The sequence below is a fragment of the Amia ocellicauda genome, chromosome 1, assembly GCF_036373705.1.
Source record: "Amia ocellicauda isolate fAmiCal2 chromosome 1, fAmiCal2.hap1, whole genome shotgun sequence".
NCBI classification, from domain to species: Eukaryota; Metazoa; Chordata; class Actinopteri; order Amiiformes; family Amiidae; genus Amia; species Amia ocellicauda.
The window spans coordinates 59,379,048-59,397,710 of NC_089850.1; the positions used below are offsets into that span (position 1 = coordinate 59,379,048).

Consider the following 18,663-nt stretch of genomic DNA (forward strand, 5'->3'; position numbering starts at 1 on the left):
TGCCCCGCTGATGAATGGGAGCTATTTCTGTCACCTCCGTAAATCAGAGACTCACGGTAACAAGACAATCTCACGGGGAGGGAGGGAGGGAGGCCGAGAGCGAGAGAGGAAGTGATGGAGTGAGAAAAGGGGAAGCAGAGGTACACAGTGTTTGGAGGCGATTCAAAAACACAAACATTCAAAAGTAAACAGGCCTGGTAGGAGGCCGTGTCAAAGGGGCGCAGCTCCACTCTCACTGTGGTGTCCTGTACATACCCCGCCCTGACCTGTTCACACTTCTGAACCGGGACAGTAGACGCCTGGCCCCAGCTGCACCACACCTCCGAGGTGTTTGTGTCTGCTCCGTTTTGTGCAGGGCAGTGTGTCCCATCTCCTGGCATCTCTGTGTGGAAGCGACTCGTTTTAATGCAGCAGAGCCCTGTATAAACACACACACCTCCCTCCGGCTATAGAGGAGATCTTCAGTGAACTGGAGGAGACGACTGGATGGGGAGGGTCTGTGTGTGTGTGTGTGTGTGTGTTTGGACTGTCTGTGCTGCCCCGTCCCCCCCAGCTGTCTCCACTCTCGATTGAATTTGTCATCCACAGACACAACACAGACCGGCCCTGCCTCTTCAATGCGGGACGTTTCACACTCACTCTCTCTCTCTCTCTCTCTCTCTCTCTCTCTCTCTCTCTCTCTCCCTCTCTCTCTTTCACTCTGTCCCCTGCCTGCCTGCTCGCCTTCAGCACCACGGACAGCAGCGGCAGCCCTTCCCCCGGCCCCCCGTGCTGTTGTCTCTGCACTGTATCTACCACTGTATCAACACTGTCTCTGCTGCAGACCCAACCCAGTGCAGGGACACGGAGCAGCCTGGCTCCTGATTATGTTGATTTATGGTTATGTTAATGCCCTACACTCCAGGGGGATCCCACGACCGGATTTGTCAGAGAGAGAGAGAGAGAGAGAGAGAGAGAGAGAGAGACTCCTGTTCTCTCTTTCCACCTCCTACACCGGGTGCCGCGTTAGTCCCAATTCGCTGCACGCTATCAGAGATGCGGTTGTTTGTTTGTTTGTTTGTGTATTTGTTTGTGTCTGCATTTCTGTGTCTCTGCCTTTATGTATCGGGACGTAACACACACTCGGGCAGCTGACAAAGTGAGCTCGGGGTAAAACATAGCGGGGCTGATGAATAATGGAGCGACTGCGCTCTCCTCTCCCTCTCCCTCTCTCTCTCTCTCTCCCTCTCTCTCTCTCTCTCTCTGCTCCCCCAGCCCCGGTCTCCCCACAGCCGTTAACACATGTCACAGGCGCCACGCTGCTGTTTCCTGCAGGATCACCACAGACTGCACCACGTTTCCCAGGCCGACACACACGCTCGCTCGCTCTCTCATACACACATGGAAAATACATTAAAAAAGTGGTTTGTTCACATATTCATGAGCTGAATCTCAGAGACACGGATCTGATTTCAGCGGACGCCACGAAGGCAGCGCTGAGCTTTAGTAGATCAGAACGAGACAAGTTTTTTTCTCTCCTCTGTTTCTCGTTGCGTTTCTCCTCGTTTTCTCGTCCCCCGCTCCTCTCCCGGGCCGATCTGTGCTCTGTGGTGTCGGGAGGGGTGTGAGTGCAAAACCACACTCCCCACAGCGGTGCCGACCTCACTGACCAATATTATAACCATGACTGGAGGAGAGGCGTGTGTGTTTATGTGTATCTGTGTATTTGTGTCAGTGTGTAAGTGTGCACCTGTGGGTTTCAGTCAGCATGTGAGTGTGTTTGTTTTTTTAAAGCAGTGTGTGTCTGTATGTTTGTATCAGCGTGTGTGTGTGTGTGTGTGTGTGTGTGTCTGTGTGCGAGTCTGTGCGCCTCCCTCAGCAGATAACCTCGTTGTGCAGCTCAGTGTGAGCAATATCAGGGATTTGTTCTGAAGGTTATCGAGATGTGGCAATTACATCTGTACATCCCGCCACGCATCACCGAGCTGCCCCAGGCCTGCCACACATGACCCACTGCCTGCCTGAGAGAGCGAGAGAGGGAGCGAGCGATGGAGGGATGGGGGAAGGGACAGGGACAGAGACAGAGAGGGAGCAGGAGAGGGGGACAGGGAGGAGAGGGTGGATGAAGAGAGAGAGAGAGCAGGGAGCAGGGAGACGGAGAGAGGGGCAGGGAGGGAAAGTGTCGGTGTGCGCTGATGGTTTGTTTACTGGCGCTCTCAGCAGCGATCCCTGGTAAGCAGTTAATATAGTGCTGTCGACATCAGTAGAATACAGAACAGCACCGTCCCGCTCCGTGTAATCTAAAGCAGTGTGATCTGGCAGGACAATGCGACGCAGAACATTCTGTACGATGTGTATCTAACAATTCAGTTGTGTGTCATACGGCACTGTGTTTGTTGCACAGCTGTACCGTACCCTCGTGTTTAATCCTATACCCTACAGTACAGTGCCGGTGTGGTCACTCCTACACAGTCCCATGGTGTGCTGTGTTGGGTTGTAGCACTGTGGGGGACAGCCCTGTGGTCTGCGGTCGCTTCCCTGTCTGTCACTGCAGGAGTATCACTGAGCCAGGGGTCAATAAAGCAACACACACACCCGCCGCCTGGGGCCACAGTGGGGTCAGTGACACTCCGACTCACACACGGATACACACACACAGGCGCTCCCCCACCCGCACCAGGCTGTGCTGATTACACCTCATTACCAGTGGCCTGTGATCCAGCTGCTGTATTGATTAGCTGTGGGCTCTCAGTGCAGCGATGACTCTGCTGTGCGTTGATGCGCACACCGGCCCTGTGCTGTGCTCTGTGACCCTGCCTGCACACACAGCACAATGGCACCACACAACACAGCACAGCACAACACTGCGCAGTGTGGTAGAGCACATTACAATACGGCACAGTACAATAAAGTAAAGCACAAAACATACAGGACAAATGCAGCACAGCACAACACAGGCGTCCAATATGCTCCAGTGCAGTGCAGTAAAGCACAGGACAACTCAGCACGGTTCAATGCAGCCCTTGTTCTTCCTCACCTATTCCTTTTGACCAGCCCATGAGCAGCAGAGCCTGGGGCCGATCTGGGGCCACAAGGCCGAATGTGTCGGGCTGGCCAGTGCGCAGCCTCAGAGCCCTGTGTGGCCCCCTGTGCCCGACCTCTGTGTGTGTGTTCTGTATTCACTCGATTATACATGCAGCATCCAGCATGGTGCGGCCCACGCCTGGACCCCAGCCGAGCCGCCGGGAGCCTCAGGGCCAGGGCACCAGTCACGAGACAGCAGGGGAGAGGATGCGAGGGCCGTGGATGTTTCCACTGAAGTATTTATCTGGATTCCTTTTATCCAAAGCAGTTGACAAGGGGAACGCTATCGAAGCGGTTGTGTATCGAAGCGGTCACTGGACAGTGACTCTGGCGGGGGAATCCCTCCTCTGGGGCGCCCCCGCCCCCCCACTCCAGTGGAATTCCAGTGGATTCCTGTTCACAGTAGGCCACAATCACAGCAGTGGGGTTTGGGTGGGGGGCAATCCCTGTCCTCTCCTGGGGGGGATTAAGGGTGAGGAGAGGCATCCGTCCTGTCTTCCCATATGTGCGGGGGGGGGAGTGGAAAAAAACGCGAGAAAACATTGTACAATCATCTCGGATAAACGTATTTGTTCTGAGCTGCGACTACAGCGCGGAGAGCAGAGACATGGATATTTTATGAACCCCGCTGTCATCTGCTCTTGTTCTCCCATCTTGAATATTTATGATCCTTCTAATTAGGTTGGTAGGCTGGAGCCGCGGCATTCGAAGGAGGACGCGCTCCCTCTCATTTTCTTTTGGGCTTTTTTTTGGTTTGTTTATTTTTGTGTTCTATTCCTCTTCCCCCTGTATCATTCATCTCGTCGTTCTTTTCTCGGGGTGGCGGGAGTCGTTGGAGAACAGGGGGAACGTGGGAGGGGAGGAGGGTGAAGGGGGGGTCGGGGGGTTGATGCATTTATGCAAAAAAAAAAAAAAGAGGAAACGAAATGCTATCAGTCAGCAGTTGACAGTGAAGCATGCTTTTTTAATGAGCGTGTTAGTCCTTCAGAACCTCCTCCTCAGACCCGGACTTCTGAACACTCCCGATCCACCCATAATGAGCTTTCAGAGAGATTGGGAGAGAGAGAGAGAGAGAGAGAGAGAGAGAGAGAGAGAGAGAGAGAGAGAGAGGGTGAAAGCAGGGGAAGAGGCAGGGAGAGTGAGTGAGAGGGTGGGAGAGGGAGAGAGAGTGAAAGCAGGGGAAGAGACGGAGAGAGGGAAAAAGCAGGGGAAGAGACAGGCAGAGAGACGGAGAGAGGGAGAAAGCAGGGGAAGAGATGGGCAGAGAGAGGGGGGAAAGGAGAGGATGAGAGTGATTGGTGGGTGAGACTTAAAACAGAGGGAAAGACAGAAGGGAGAGGACTTGGGAGGAAGCAGGATTAGTTGGGAGAGGGAGAGCGGGAGAGAAGTGGAGGGAATGGAGTGGGAGAGAGGGAGAGGAAGGAGGAAGGAGAAGTTGCTGATAGAGGAAGAGAGAGAGCGGGAAGGAGAGGTGTGGGAATGCAGGCAGTGTGTTTTAACATAACCGCAAAGTTTCACTAACCATTCGTTCATGTTGGGACCATGTTGTGAAATACCTTAAACACGGAGAGCAGTCTTAGGTGGTATTAATAATGTGGAACACAGGATTGATTAGTTATGTCATGTGACCTGAACACACCTCTATTTCTGAGAGCGTGTGCTGTGATGCATGCATGTGTGTGCGTGCGTGAATGAGTGACACAGTGACAGCCCCCCCACACACACACACGTGTGCACACACCTCCTGGGTTCGGCTGCTGTAGCCGTGTGCAGTACGTTGCCGCCCCAGCGGACGGGCCCTGCGCTCCTCTGTCTTGGAGATGAAGGATCGGCGTGTAAATGGAGGCTGCGCTCTATTTTTTCCGGTCGCCTAATTGAATTGTACATGTGGCTCTGAGGGGAGGTTATCAGGGAGCTCATTGAGCGGCATTGTGCGGCATTGTGCGCCGAGAGAGCGAGGCGGCGGGTCATTCATGAGAGCCTTGTATCGGGAGAGAGACGGGTGTCAGACTGTGGCCTCCTCATTGTGATGCTGATTAAACCGACTCCTGCTACTACTTAACAGCTTAGAAGAGGGAGAGGGAGAGAGAGAGAGGGAGGGTGAAGAAAGAAAGAAAGGAAGAAAAATAAAGGGAGGTTTTGCATCGATTTCAATTACACAATTTGCACCGAGCGTGTTCATTTCAGAGCCCTTTGTGGAGCTGTCGGAGAGGGAGAGGGCTTGGCAGAGGGCCCCTGTCGTTTGAAAGCAGTCCTGCCCTCCGCCACCACCACCCCCCCGCAACCCCCTAGCCCTCCTCCTCCTCCTCCTCCTCTTCTATCTCCATCTTCGCTATTGTTCCAAATGTGTTGCTGCCAGCGTCATTAATTTCTGCAGGATGATCGCTGTTTTGGCTCCACTAATGCAGACTGCTGGGGATTTAAATGAAATTGCTTTTAAGGCCTGCGCATTGCCTCTAAATGCTTGTAATGGCCCGCTGGTAATTATAAAATAAATAGGCGCGGGGGCACTGGGGAGAGGGGCTGCCTGGGGGGGTGGGGGGGCTGTTGCACGTGTCGCGGCCTCTGATTGGGCGGGAAGACTTTGCTTGTTAGATGACCCCCCCCACCCCCAACCCCCACCACAGAACCACCAACCAAAATAGTGTCAGGGCCAAGAGAGAGAGGAGAGAGAGGGAGAGATTTTGGGGACTGCTCTCTCCCTGCTCACCCCCCCCCCCGAACGTACACACACACACACATAAGAGCATACCCCCCTCCCTGTCACAGCCTGTCTTGTCTGGAGTCTGTCCTGTGTTGTAGTGTGTTCGTACTGTATCTGTGTTGTGCTTGTGTTGTAGCTGTGTTGTGTTTGTGCTGTAGCTGTGTTGTGCTTCTGCTGTAGCTGTAGTGCACTGCGTTGTTACCACAGCACACTGTACAGTCCCTGCACTCCCCTGTGCTGTATCATTGCTGTAACGCGCAGTGTGCTGTCCCTCTGCTGTGTCCATATTCTGACTGGGCCTTATGTCCCTGTCTGATATCTGAGCGGTGCTGTATCGCGCTCTATCTGCACTGCACTGCATCTGCACTGTGCTGTATCTGAACTGTGCTGCATCTGCAATGCGCTGTACCCTAGCTGCACCATCACAGTTACTGTGAGGGGTATCACATATTGTCTGTATTGTATCTGACTACAGTTGTACTGTCACTGTGTGGTGCTGTAACTAAGCCGTGCTAAATGTGTTTATAATGTCACTGTGTCTGTGTCTGTATTCTGGCAACAGTGTTTCCTTGCCCTATTGGTGCGTGCTGGGAGGCTGCTGTCTGTGGTGCTGAACGTCTCAGTGCAGTAGTGTGTGTGTACTGGGGTCGCAGCTGCAGCAGTCTAGGGAACAGCAGGACTTTGTAGAAATAGTAGACATATTGGGAGCTGTGGTATTAGTGGGAGTTCTTGAAGTATTGGTAGCAGGAGCAGTGTGTCTTTCTCTGCCTCTCTCTCTCTCTCTCTCTCTCTCTCTGTTCCTGTCACTGTGTCCCTCCCCTGTCACTCTTTCTCTCTCTCGCCATCTGTTCCTGCCCTACCTCTCTCACTGGTTCTCTCTCTATATAACTGCCTATCTCTCCATCTCTCTCTCTCTCCCTCTCAGTCCCCGTCCCCTGCCTCTCCCTCTATCTCCCCATCTCTCCGTGTCTCCGTGGCCCCGTCCCCGCCCTGCTTCCGTGGGTCTCCGTCTCGCGCTCCGCAGCGCAGACAGAGACTAATTTCCCCCTAATAGTGTTTTGTTATTTGCCATGAATCATCTCCCAGCAAGGTGAACGGGTTATGTCATTATTTGCAAACCTCCGAAATGTAATTACGTTGGAAACCTTCATGCAGAACGCTTTTGTTACAGCCATAATGCCAACTAATGATAAAAATGTATACCGCTTGGCTGTAAGGCTGTTAATCATGGGGACTTTTTTTTTTCTTCCTTTTTTCCCTCCTTTTTTTATGCAGTCTTTCCAAAATAGTGATACATCACTGAGAGAGGAGCATATTGGACGCCTAAATCAGCAGCAATGTAGAGCTCTGCCTGAGCCGGCCTGAGCTGAGCTGCCGAGCCTCTGTTTGCTTTTAATACACTCTGTGATTCCTTGCTCTTATTTGTGCTGTTGTAAGAATTTGCCTGGTGTGTGTGTATGTGTGTGTGGCAGTATGTGTATGTGTGTGTATGTGTGTGTGGCAGTATGTGTATGTGTGTTTATGTGTGTGTGTGTGTTTTCAGCAGCTCATGTGGCCCACTATGGGGTCTAATCTGTCAGGACCCAGTCTAATAGTGAGAAATAAACAAAGGCCTGCCGTATTAAAATGAACACCGCCACAAGCCAGAGTGCTTCCCTGCCACAGCGTCTCTGCTCCCTGTGTGTACAGCGGCACAGTTGACTGATTGATATCATTCATTTAGATCTGTGTGTTTTTCTTTTACTACCTCTTTCATATAGTATTTCAATGAAAGTATATTTTTACGTAATACACAAAAGACTTCTAAACCCCAGTAATGATTATACTTAAAATTCTCCTCCACTGAATTTACTTATAAGAATGAAAATGTTTATGATCTAATGAAATAGTGTTTACCTGTTAGTGCATTACTGATGTAAAAGTCTCATTGCAAGTCTACCTCATGGCTTTTGATTTTGAATTCTTTAAATCAGATGTGAAAGGGCACTTTGCTTCAGATTAACCACCTTTATCAGAAGATGATCAGTTCAGTGGGGAACGATTAAAATCTGAATGGTTTAATTTCACAGAACTGATTTAAAGATTTAGATTTCATTGTATAGTTTATCTTGAGGAAAATACATAAGAAACCTCTGTTGACACACAGACTATATTCTTGTCTGATGGGTGGTAGTCCTGCTCTTCGTGAATCTCTCAGTCTTTGGGGTTAGTGGCTTCTGGGAGCCAATGTGCAGGTAGTGTAACAGCCCAACTGAACTGGCTCTCGCCTTTGCATCCCACCAGCTGGAGACACGCCAGTCTGTGGGACAGAGCGAAAGACATTGGAATGGAAGAATGGAGGACAGGAGTGGAGGAAGCATGAATGGAGGGAGGAAAAGAATGAATGTATGAATGGGCCAAGGACAGAATGAAAGAAAGAAAGAGTGTCCAACAAATTGTGTTGCTCTTGGGGTGGGTGGTCGGGTTGGCTAGTGTGTGTGTCTGTGAGTGGGCCGGGCCGGGTATGAGCTGACCCGCTTCTCTCAGCCCTGAGCCCCGAGCCCGGCCCACGAGAGTCTGCCTGAATGTGGGACAAGTTAAACCGGATGACTGGAGAGAGGGAGAAGGGGGGAGGAGGAGGAAATGAGCGAGAGGCAAGAGATAATGAAAAAATATACATATTACAAGGGAAAGGGAGGGGGGGACCACAGGGAGAAGCAGACGGAAGACATAACAAGAAAAACAGAGGGATCGAAGGGAGGAGTGTGGGGAGAGCAGTAAGATTGAAGGAATAAAGTAGTATAATACATCGGCAAGGGAGGGAGTGATGGAGGGAGGAGTATGTGGGGAGAGAGGGAGAAGGAGATTGAAGGACTCGGAGCTGGAAGAGAGGTGTACAGCTGGAGAGAGAGGAAAAGAGTGTCAGAAGGGAGGGGAGTCAGAAAGTGTATGTGTGTGTGTGGGGGGGGGGCGGTGAAGACGAGTGGTAGAAGAAAAAAGAGAGGAGAAGAATCCAAGAGAGAGAGAGAGAGAGAGAGAGGTTCCTTTGTTGTGTTTGTCACAGAGCGAGTCTCTGTAGCCAGGCCTTCACTGAGGCTGACAGGGAACCGGCTCATTAGGGATAGAGAGGGGGAGCGCGAGAGAGAGAGAGAGCGAGAGCGAGAGCGCGTCTCTCTGTAGTGGTGCTCAGATCAGAGCGGGGACAGCTGCCATACCTACTGCTCAACTTCTCACTGTCTGTGTGTCTGTGTGTCGTGTACATGCGTGTGTGTCGTGTACATGCATGTGTGTCTGTGTGTAGTGTATGTGTGTGTGTCTGTGTGTCTGTGTGTAGTGGACAGGTATTGCTAGTGAGATCACATCCCTCTGAGTACAGCAACCCCACAGGGCAGCAGCTCCTACTAACTTCCACGTATGGCTTTAGACCAGGGGACTCCACAGAGGCCACAACATTGCGCCCCCTGCCTGCTGGGGCCCGGTGTGCAGGGCAGCTGCAGTGGCGTTAGGACTGGGTTGGAGAGTGAGTTCAGAGGGAAGCCCCCCACACTGAAAGATGACTGTTCTGTGTGTGTGTATGTGAGAGAGAGAGAGAGAGAGAGAGAGAGAGAGAGAGAGAGAGAGAGAGAGAGGGAGAGAGGGATTCAGGGAGTGTTTTTTCTCTCTGTCACATCTCTGCAGCACTGTCTTCTCCTGCTCCCTGACAGCTCTGTGCTGTTTGATCCCCCCTCCCCCTCCCCCTCTCTCATCCCTCTCTCCCCCTCTCACACCCCCTCCCCCTCTCTCATCCCTCTCTCCATCTCTCATCCCTCAGCTGCTGGATCTCTCCCCTCTGTCTCCCTCATGTGTCCCTTTCCTCCCTCACCCCTCTCTCCCTCCCCCTCTCTCTAAAGAGGGGACAACTCTCTTTACTAGGCAACTTTTTGCATTTGAATTCGATTTATTTTCCTCTCCTTCTCTCTCTCTCGATGTCCTAACTCACGCTCCCTGTGTATCGAGCAGTCCCTTACGCAGGTTTATCTTTAGGTGTGGTGGCACAGGAAGGCACGGGGGGACAGGGAGCTGAACAGGATGTCCCGCTCTGGACTCCTGAGGTCTGTGAGGTTTTGAGATTGCAGGAGAAAGAGGGAGACTTAGTGTGGGGGAGACGGATGAGGGAGACAGTGTTGGGGGGTGGGGGTTGGGGGTGCTGGGTGTCACAGATTCACTTGTCTGACTGCACTCTTCAGCATGAGAGCCAGTCTGCCCTTCCCCCCCGTGCCCTCGTGGTCCCCGCGCTACCCAACCCCAACATAGGGGGCAGTGGCTACCGGTCTGGAGGGTATCTCTCCCGCCTGCAGCAAACCCCCCCCCTGCCACCGCCACCCCCTCCACCCCCTCCACGTGGCGCAGGAATTGGCGGGCGGCCCCTAGCAACAGCGAGGAGGGGAGTGTGGCACGGAGCTGAGCAGAGCATCAATAAGTCATGGGCTCAGTGAGTGGCGTTCGAACGCCCGCCCTCCCCACGCCTGCACGGGGGCTCCGACAACACGCCCTGTCATGGCTCCCCCCCGCACACAAGCAGCACACTGTACAAACCCCACCTCGACTCGCTGGTTGCATCCCCGATTTTATATTTTAATTTACTTATTAATTCAGTTCTTTATATATTTCCAAGTAAATCCCACCAAGCCCCATTTGAGTCTGTATGTGTGTTAGAGCAGTGCTGCGTTTCCACCGGTTCCCCTCCCCCCATCCGTAATGGATTGAACCATGTGGGGGGGGGGCTGTGTAGAGGCCGTTGTGTGTGTAGGGCCCCTTGACCCACCAGTGCAGTGTTGTGATATTGGGGACCACAGGGCCCTGTTAGCATTGATGGGGATTTACAGTGAGGGGCCACCTGTACATCTACCCACAATGCACCCTGTCCCAGAGCTGGGAGTGGAGCTCAGCGGGTTCAGGGAGAACAGGACGGCGCTGCTCAGAGTCCTGACCTGTGATTGGACAGAGCCCTTGTGTTGGACAGGGAGTTGAAAAGCAACTCATCAGGCCACTGATACCTGTCCTCCTGGTAATGTGTGTTACTGCTAACTCATATGTATTAGATATACGTTGATTGTTGATTTAATATTGATATTATTGTTGTTTTATGTGTTTTGTAGTCGCACCAGTAAAGCCAGTTGGGAGAGCGAGGTGGGGAGAGGGAGGCTGGGAGTGGTGGGGGGGTAGTAGTGTGTTGTGCTGTGTGAGTGCCCCTGACCTCAGTGACTGCAATGATGATGGCCACTGAGCAACACAGTGTGCATGTGTGTGTGCGTGTGCGTGCATGTGTGAGTGTGTGTGTGGATGTGTTAGCGTGTGGGTTTGTGCGTGTGTGCATGTGTGTGTGTTAGCGTGTGGGTTTGTGTGAGTGATGGAGTGTGACTGAGTGACTGTGTGTGTGAGTTTGAACTACAGCGCTCTCTCTGATCTCATTGGGCCTCTTTGATATCAATCCAGCACTGACACCGCCCCCCCCCTCTCTGTCACTGTTCACGTCTATCCCCCCTGTCTCTCTCTCCCTCTCTCTCTCACTCTCTCTCTCCCTCCCTCCAGAGAGAAGTGCTCTCCCTCCTCACTGTCCAAACCACCTGCTAACTTCCTTCCTCCCTCCCTGTCTCTACAGATGTTTTTCTTTTCATTCATTCTGCATCCAGCCTCCCCTCCCTCCCTGCTTTCTTTCATTCTCTCTTTCACTTTCTTTTTATTTTTCTTGCACAACTTATTTTCTTAGCCCCTTCATCTCCCCCCTTTCCACCCTGGCTATCCCTCCTGCTACCCCTTCTCTCAGTGCTCTTCCTCTCCTCCCTTTTGCCTCTCACCATCTCTCTCTCTCTCTCTACCTCACTTCCCCTCTCCCTTCTCTCCTCTTCTCCCTCCCCACTCTCCCTCTCCCCCTCTCTAAATCTAATTACAGGGCTGTGTGGAGTGTGTGTGTGGGGGGGGGGTGACAGCTGGGAGGTCAGGCCCGGCCTCGTCCTGCCTGCCAGCTGCACACAGACAAATGAATAATTTGTATCCCATTATTGTGGAAGGGCTTTGAATATAGAGTCAGAGCCATCAATCAACAGGGAGAGAGAGAGGGAGACAGAGAGAGAGAGAGAGAGAGAGAGAGAGAGAGAGAGAGGGTGAGAGGCAGAGAGACTGAGAGAGAGAGAGAGGGTGAGAGGCAGAGAGACAGAGAGAGAGAGAGAGGGTGAGAAGGCGAGAAGCAGACAGATAGGGAGAGAGAGAGAGAGAGAGGGAGAGAGAGGGAGCAGTGATAGAGGGAGTGGTGAGAGGAACAGAGGACTGGGTGGGTGTCTGTGTCTGTGTGTTGGTGTGAACTTGTTGGTGTTGATGATGATGATGGTTAGCAGGATATACAAGCCGATCTTTGTTCCTGTGTCCTGATAGAGAGAGAGAGAGAGAGAGAGAGAGAGAGAGAGAGGCCACCCCCCACCGTCCTTGTTTATATCCCTTTCCCCTCTTTCCCTCTCCTCCCCTTTCTCCCCACTCCCTCTTTCAATCACCCCTTCCTTTTCCCTTCTTCTCTCTCCCCCACCCCTCTCTCTCTCTCCCTCGCTCCCCCGTGAGAGTGCTGCCAGTGATCGTGCAGTGTGAGATGTTATGACAGGAGCCTACCTGTGTTGGCTAGGTAATTCCTAAAGTGTACATTATCATTTAAGACTTTAATTTGAGGGTTGAACACTCCTGACTTCTAAATTACACACTGCGCCTACCTTACTCAGCAAGGGACCTCTCTCTCTCTCTCTCTCTCTCTCTCTCTCTCTCTCTCTCTCTCTCTCTCTCTCTCACACTCTCTCTCTCTGTTAGGAAATGAATGAAAGAAAAAAATAAATAAACGCACATTCACTGTGTAAACAAACAATAGCCCAACAGATCTGTATATACAGAAAGCCGTGTGTGTCCAGCCGGAGAGTCTGAATATCACAAGGCAAAGGCAGGCGGTACCGCAGCCCACCGTGTCTGATGCGTGTGGCCCCTGCTGGCCACCGTGCCCCGCTTGGGTACAGAGGGGCCCTGACTGTCTGCAAGGGTGGCGGCACAGTACACTATGATACGATAGAGCTTGATTAAGATATGTTTTTCCGAGTACAGTACGCAAGTAGGGTATATTTTTCCCCGTAACTTTTTCATACCAACTGACTCAGTGGTTTCACAGAAACATGTGAGATCTGGACCGTCGAGTGCTGTACATGTATGTAATTTGTACTGCAGAGATGTGTGCGGTGAGAATATTGTCCATGGATGCCAAACACATTAATATGAAAGTGACAAACACTGTTGTTTTGTTTTGTTGGGGCTCTGGAGGTACGGAACGAAGCACGAAATGACGATACAGTATTTGTTTCCAGCTTCTCCATTATTCTTCTCTTTCTTCTTCACTCTGTGTACGTGGGCATCACACACACGCTCGGACACACACATTCACACCCCAACATACACTGTGACACCCTCACACTCTGCGACACAGTGAGCCGATACACCGACACACTAGGGCACAATCTCGGCGAGCCTCACACTGATATACACTGACACGCGCACACACACGCTTTCACACCCTGACACACACAGTGAAACACACCCACACACACACTTACACGCATTCACACACAGTGACACTCACACACTCACAACCCCACAATACTGCACAAGCTGCAGTGGGGCCCTTCACAAAAAACCCAGTGCCTCCATAACAGTAAATGATCAATTAAAGACTCTGAAGCAGGAGCTGCTGTGGAAATGACAGCAGAGAGAGCCATGATGGAAAGACACACACAGCTGTGTAAAGGGAGAGAGAGAGTGATAGAGGGAGATATATAGAGAGAGAGAGCGCATCTGACGGGCGGCGAGGGCAGATGCGGTCAGCTGACTCTCTGAAGGCCTTATTTAGACGCCCGCTCTTCTTGGGCCGCTTCCCGGCTTCCTGGGGTAATTAGGGAGAGACTGATGCGGTTTGTCTTTTTTAGGGGAAACAATGAGACTGTTCTCCCCACTGACACAGCAGACACTTTATCAGTGCTGCCAGGGGGATGGCCCCGCACCCCCTGCAGACCCGCTCTCAGCCCTGCCGTCCCCTGCCCGACATAGTACGGCATTGTGGGAGCAGCACAGTGCGGCATAGTAAGTCTGCACTGCTACAGTATTGTGTGAACGAGAATCCACAGTCCAGTCCAGTCCAGTCTGGTCCGGTCCAGTCTGGTGGTGCTTTGCAGTACGGTCCTGTTCACACAATAATCAAATGGTTGTGCAGGGCTTTAGGAGCGAATCGCAGGGTGCATGAGTGACTGGACTGTGATTCCTTCCAAGATGTCCGCCTGCAGGGGTGCAGGGGGCGTGTCCCGCCGCCTCCGCTGTCCATGTGATGTCGCTCTTGTACAGCATGACTGGACTTCGTCTGGACTAGAATTCTGTACACTTTACTCACAGGCCAGGACAAAATAGGGAGAAAGATGGGGGCTGAAAGATAGAGGGGTTCTCTAGAGTTGGAAAGGAGGAGGAAGAGGAGGGGAGAGATAGGGAAGCAGGGGGACAGGAGGGGAGGGATCTACAGAGGAGAGGCAGAGGGAAGGCGGGGAAGACCATGGGTATGAGAGAGCAGCAGGAGAGAGAGACATGGTAGGACGAGAGGGGGAGAGGTACAGAGAGAGAGAGAGAGAGCACGGGCCTGCAAGGGAAGGCTCTGGTTAGATTGATGTAGTGCTGCTCTCTCCGCCCTGAGCCTGGCCTGTCCTCTCCGCTGTGATAAATCTGGATTGCATGGAGCAGTGGCCATAAAAACTATTGATCGTCATTCTTCACACTGGGGCTCCCTTAGCCTGGAGAGGGGAGAGAGGGGAGAGAGGGAGAGAGAGAGAGAGAGGGAGGGAGGGTATCTGTGGATTTATCATAGTCAGAGCCCTCACACTTTACTGTAGGGACCACACTGTCTCTACACATACACACTCCTGTGTATCTCCATACATCTGCTGCTACTAATGATGATGTCAGCCAGGGGTTCGGCTCGGTGCACTGCAGTCAGTCGCTCAGTTTACCGTGTGCTGTGTTCGAGCGCAAATAGGGCGAGGGGTGGCGTTCGGCACTGCGGCTCAGTCCAGATGCTGACCTGCAGCTGGCAGCGGCGTTGGCATTCTGCGGGGAATGGGCAGGGCCAGGGTGGAGCTGGGCAGCGCTCCTCTGAGTGAACCAGCTCTCTAGTTACTGTCTCAGCACAGGCCAGATACACACACACACACGCACACGTGTCAGTGTGTGTTTGGTGCCGACAGTGGTATTGGGTTACAATTGGTCAATTGCTGTTGAGTTGACAGTGTACTGTATCCAGTGTTCAGGCTCCAGTGTACAGGGGCCTGGACACCCTAAGCTATGACCTCATCCTGAGCATGTGTGCAGAGCCAGCTGTGTGACGTTAGGTGTGTTTGCCTGTTTGCTGCATCAGTGTCTTGTGTACAGGTGTCCAGTGTACTGACTGCCCTCTCTCTCTCTCTGTCTTTCAGGCAATAGGTTTTTTATTACTTCCTATGGAGCTCTGTACATATCGGACGTCCAGAAGGAGGACGCCCTGTCCACCTACCGCTGCATCACCAAGCACAAGTACAGCGGCGAGACGCGGCAGAGCAACGGGGCCCGGCTGTCCGTGTTGGGTGAGTAGGGCCTGTCTGTCTGTCTCACTGTCTGTCTGGTTTATATATATATATATATATATATATATATACACCGATCAGCCATAACATTATGACCACTTGCCTAATATTGTGTAGGTCCCCCATTTGCCACCAAAACAGCCCTGACCCGTCGAGGCATGGACTCCACTAGACCTCTGAAGGTGTGCTGTGGTATCTGGCACCAAGACGTCAGCAGCAGATCCTTTAAGTCCTGTAAGTTGTGAGGTGGGGCCTCCATGGATCGGACTTGTTTGGCCAGCACATCCCACAGATGCTCGATTGGATTGAGATCTGGGGAATTTGGAGGCCATGTCAACACCTTGAACTCGTGATTCATCAGACCAGGCCACCTTCTTCCATTGCTCCGTGGTCCAGTTCTGATGCTCACGTGCCCATTGTAGGCGCTTTCGGCAGTGGACAGGGGTCAGCATGGGCACCCTGACTGGTCTGTGGCTACGCAGCCCCATACGCAACAAACTGCGATGCACTGTGTGTTCTGACACCTTTCTATCAGAACCAGCATTCACTTTTTCAGCAATTTGAGCTACAGTAGCTCATCTGTTGGATCGGACCACACGGGCCAGCCTTCGCTCCCCACGTGCATCAGTGAGCCTTGGCCGCCCATGACCCTGTCGCCGGTTCACCGCTTTTCCTTCCTTGGACCACTTTTGATAGGTACTGACCACTGCAGACTGTGAACACCCCACAAGAGCTGCAGTTATGGAGATGCTCTGACCCAGTCGTCTAGCCATCACAATTTGGCCCTTGTCAAAGTCGCTCAGATCCTTACGCTTGCCCATTTTTCCTGCTTCTAACACATCAACTTTGAGGAGAAAATGTTCACTTGCTGTCTAATATATCCCACCCACTGACAGGTGCCATGATAACGAGATTATCAGTGTTATTCACTTCACCTGTCAGTGGTCATGATGTTATGGCTGATCGGTGTATGTGGCCATTTTGTTTGTGGCTCCTTGCCTGTGTAAGTGGACAGTGTCCTTCTCTTTCCTCTTGACTTGCTCTCTCTCTCTCTCTCTCTCTCCCTCTTTCTCTGCCCACAGACCCCACGGAGTCCACCCCTGCCATCCTGGACAGTTTCCAGGGTGGGGAGGTGTGGGCGGGCCACAGTGTGGAGCTGCCCTGCATCGCCTCGGGATACCCCAACCCTGCCATCCGCTGGCTGAAGGACGGCCGGCCGCTGCCCGCCGACTCACGCTGGACCCGGCGCTTGTCCGGCCTCACCATCAGCGACCTGCGGCTGGAGGACAGCGGCAACTACATCTGCGAGGTCACCAACAGCTTTGGCTCCGCGGAGGTGACCGGACACCTCACTGTCATCGGTGAGAGCGAGGGGCCTGGCGCTCTGTGTGGCTGTGTGACTGTCTCCCTGTGTGACTGTCTGTCTGTCAGTCTGTGCTCTCTGGGTCTGCTGTTACTGTCTGTCTATGTCAGTGTGTCTCTGTGTTACTGTCACTCTGGGTCACTGTTTCGTGTGTCACTGTAACACTATATCAGTTTCTTTTTCCCACTCTCACACACAGCACAGCACCGTACACTATACTACAGCACTGCACAGTACAGCACAACATAGCTTTGCGCGGTACGGCACAGCACAGTACACTGCACTGCAGTGACACCACAGTACAGATATGACTCCCCGATCAAGGGGACGGCACAGAAGGGCAGTGAGAGAAAAAACTGGAAGGGATAGCTGGGGGGCAGGACAGTGAGGGAGGAGGAAGAGAGAAAATGGAGGAGAGAGAGGCAAGGGTGCTGGGCCAAAGAATAGAAAGACAGAGACGGAGAGAGTAGGCTGAAGGAAAGAGAGAGCAGAGGATGCGGAGGTTCAGAGAGAGAAAGGAAGTGGGAGAAGAGAGAGCGCCAGGTTGTCTGGGCAGAGAGACGGAGTGACAGGGCGATCCCGGTGACAGCTCTGTCACAGCCAGCCCTGCTCACAGCCAGACACGCATACTGACAGGCTGGTGAGGCGGGGGGGAGAGAGGAAAAGACAGAGATACAGAGAGAGGGAGAGAGGGAGAGAGCAAGAGAGAGAGCGTCTGCCCACTGGGCACATCATCCCTGCGCTCACACTGGCTCTGACACAGCGCTGAGAGAGGGGACAGCGCACTGCCTGCAGCCCCCCACACCAGCTGCCTCATTGCGCACTGACATTTACACACTCCCTGACACACTAACACACACACACACACACACACACACACACATTAATACACACACACTCGCACACACACACACTCCTTGACAGACTATCACACTCACTCATTTGCTGACACACTAATTCACACACTCACTCCCTGACACACTAATTCACACACTCACTCCCTGACACACTAATACACACACTCACTCGCTGACACGCACACACACACACACACACACACTAACACACACACACACACACTCCCTGACACACTAAAACACACTCACTTGCTGACACACTAACACACACTCACACTCCCTGACACACTAACACACACACACACACACACACACACGCATGGACAAGCATGGACGTACACAACAGATTGAGAAAAAAGCAAAAATGTTCAATAAGACCTCCTGACCTTGCATTTGTACAGATATGTTACACAGATGTACACTGATTTAAAGAACGGATGTACAGGTATTTGTTTCGGCCCCCTGGAGACAGACTTGCTCATGCACTTGCTCTTGCTCATGCTCATGCGGGCAGATGACAGGCTGTGGTGTGTTGTGTGTTAGTGGGGTGGGGGGCTGTGGGTTGTTGTTGGGCAGTAATTAAGCGTGGGTCTCTCTGCCCCCCCACCCCACAGACCCTCTGCGTGTGACGCTGTCGCCCAAGAACCTGAAGACCGGCATCAGCAACACGGTGATCCTGACGTGTGCCGTCCAGGGCTCGCCCGAGTACAGCGTCACCTGGTACCGCAACACCGACCTGGTGGTCCCCGATGACCACATCTCCGTCCGCGGCATCAACAACGAGACGCTGCTCATCAGCTCGGCCCAGAAGAGCCACTCGGGGGCCTACCAGTGCTTCGCCACGCGCAAGGGCCAGACCACCCAGGACTTCTCCATCATACTGCTGGAGGGTGAGAGAGGGGGAGAGATGAGGGAGAGGGAGGGAGAGAGAGAGAGTGGGATAGGGAGAGGGAGGGAGGGAGGAGGGAAAGAGGGAGAGAGATAGGAGGAAGAGAGGGAGACAGAGAGAGAGAGGGAGATGGAAAGGGAGGAGGG

The 18,663-nt window shown here is 52.7% G+C and overlaps 1 protein-coding gene across 1 annotated transcript in view; it reads left to right on the top strand.

Moving 5' to 3' along the window:
* Positions 1–18,663, top strand: part of dscaml1 (Down syndrome cell adhesion molecule like 1) — a 131,485-nt gene that overhangs the window by 66,903 nt on the left and 45,919 nt on the right. Inside the window, exons 4-6 of the mRNA XM_066711480.1 lie at positions 15,262–15,408; positions 16,491–16,769; positions 18,243–18,518. Coding sequence (XP_066567577.1) covers positions 15,262–15,408; positions 16,491–16,769; positions 18,243–18,518 — 702 coding nt within the window. The remainder of the gene's footprint in view (positions 1–15,261; positions 15,409–16,490; positions 16,770–18,242; positions 18,519–18,663) is intronic.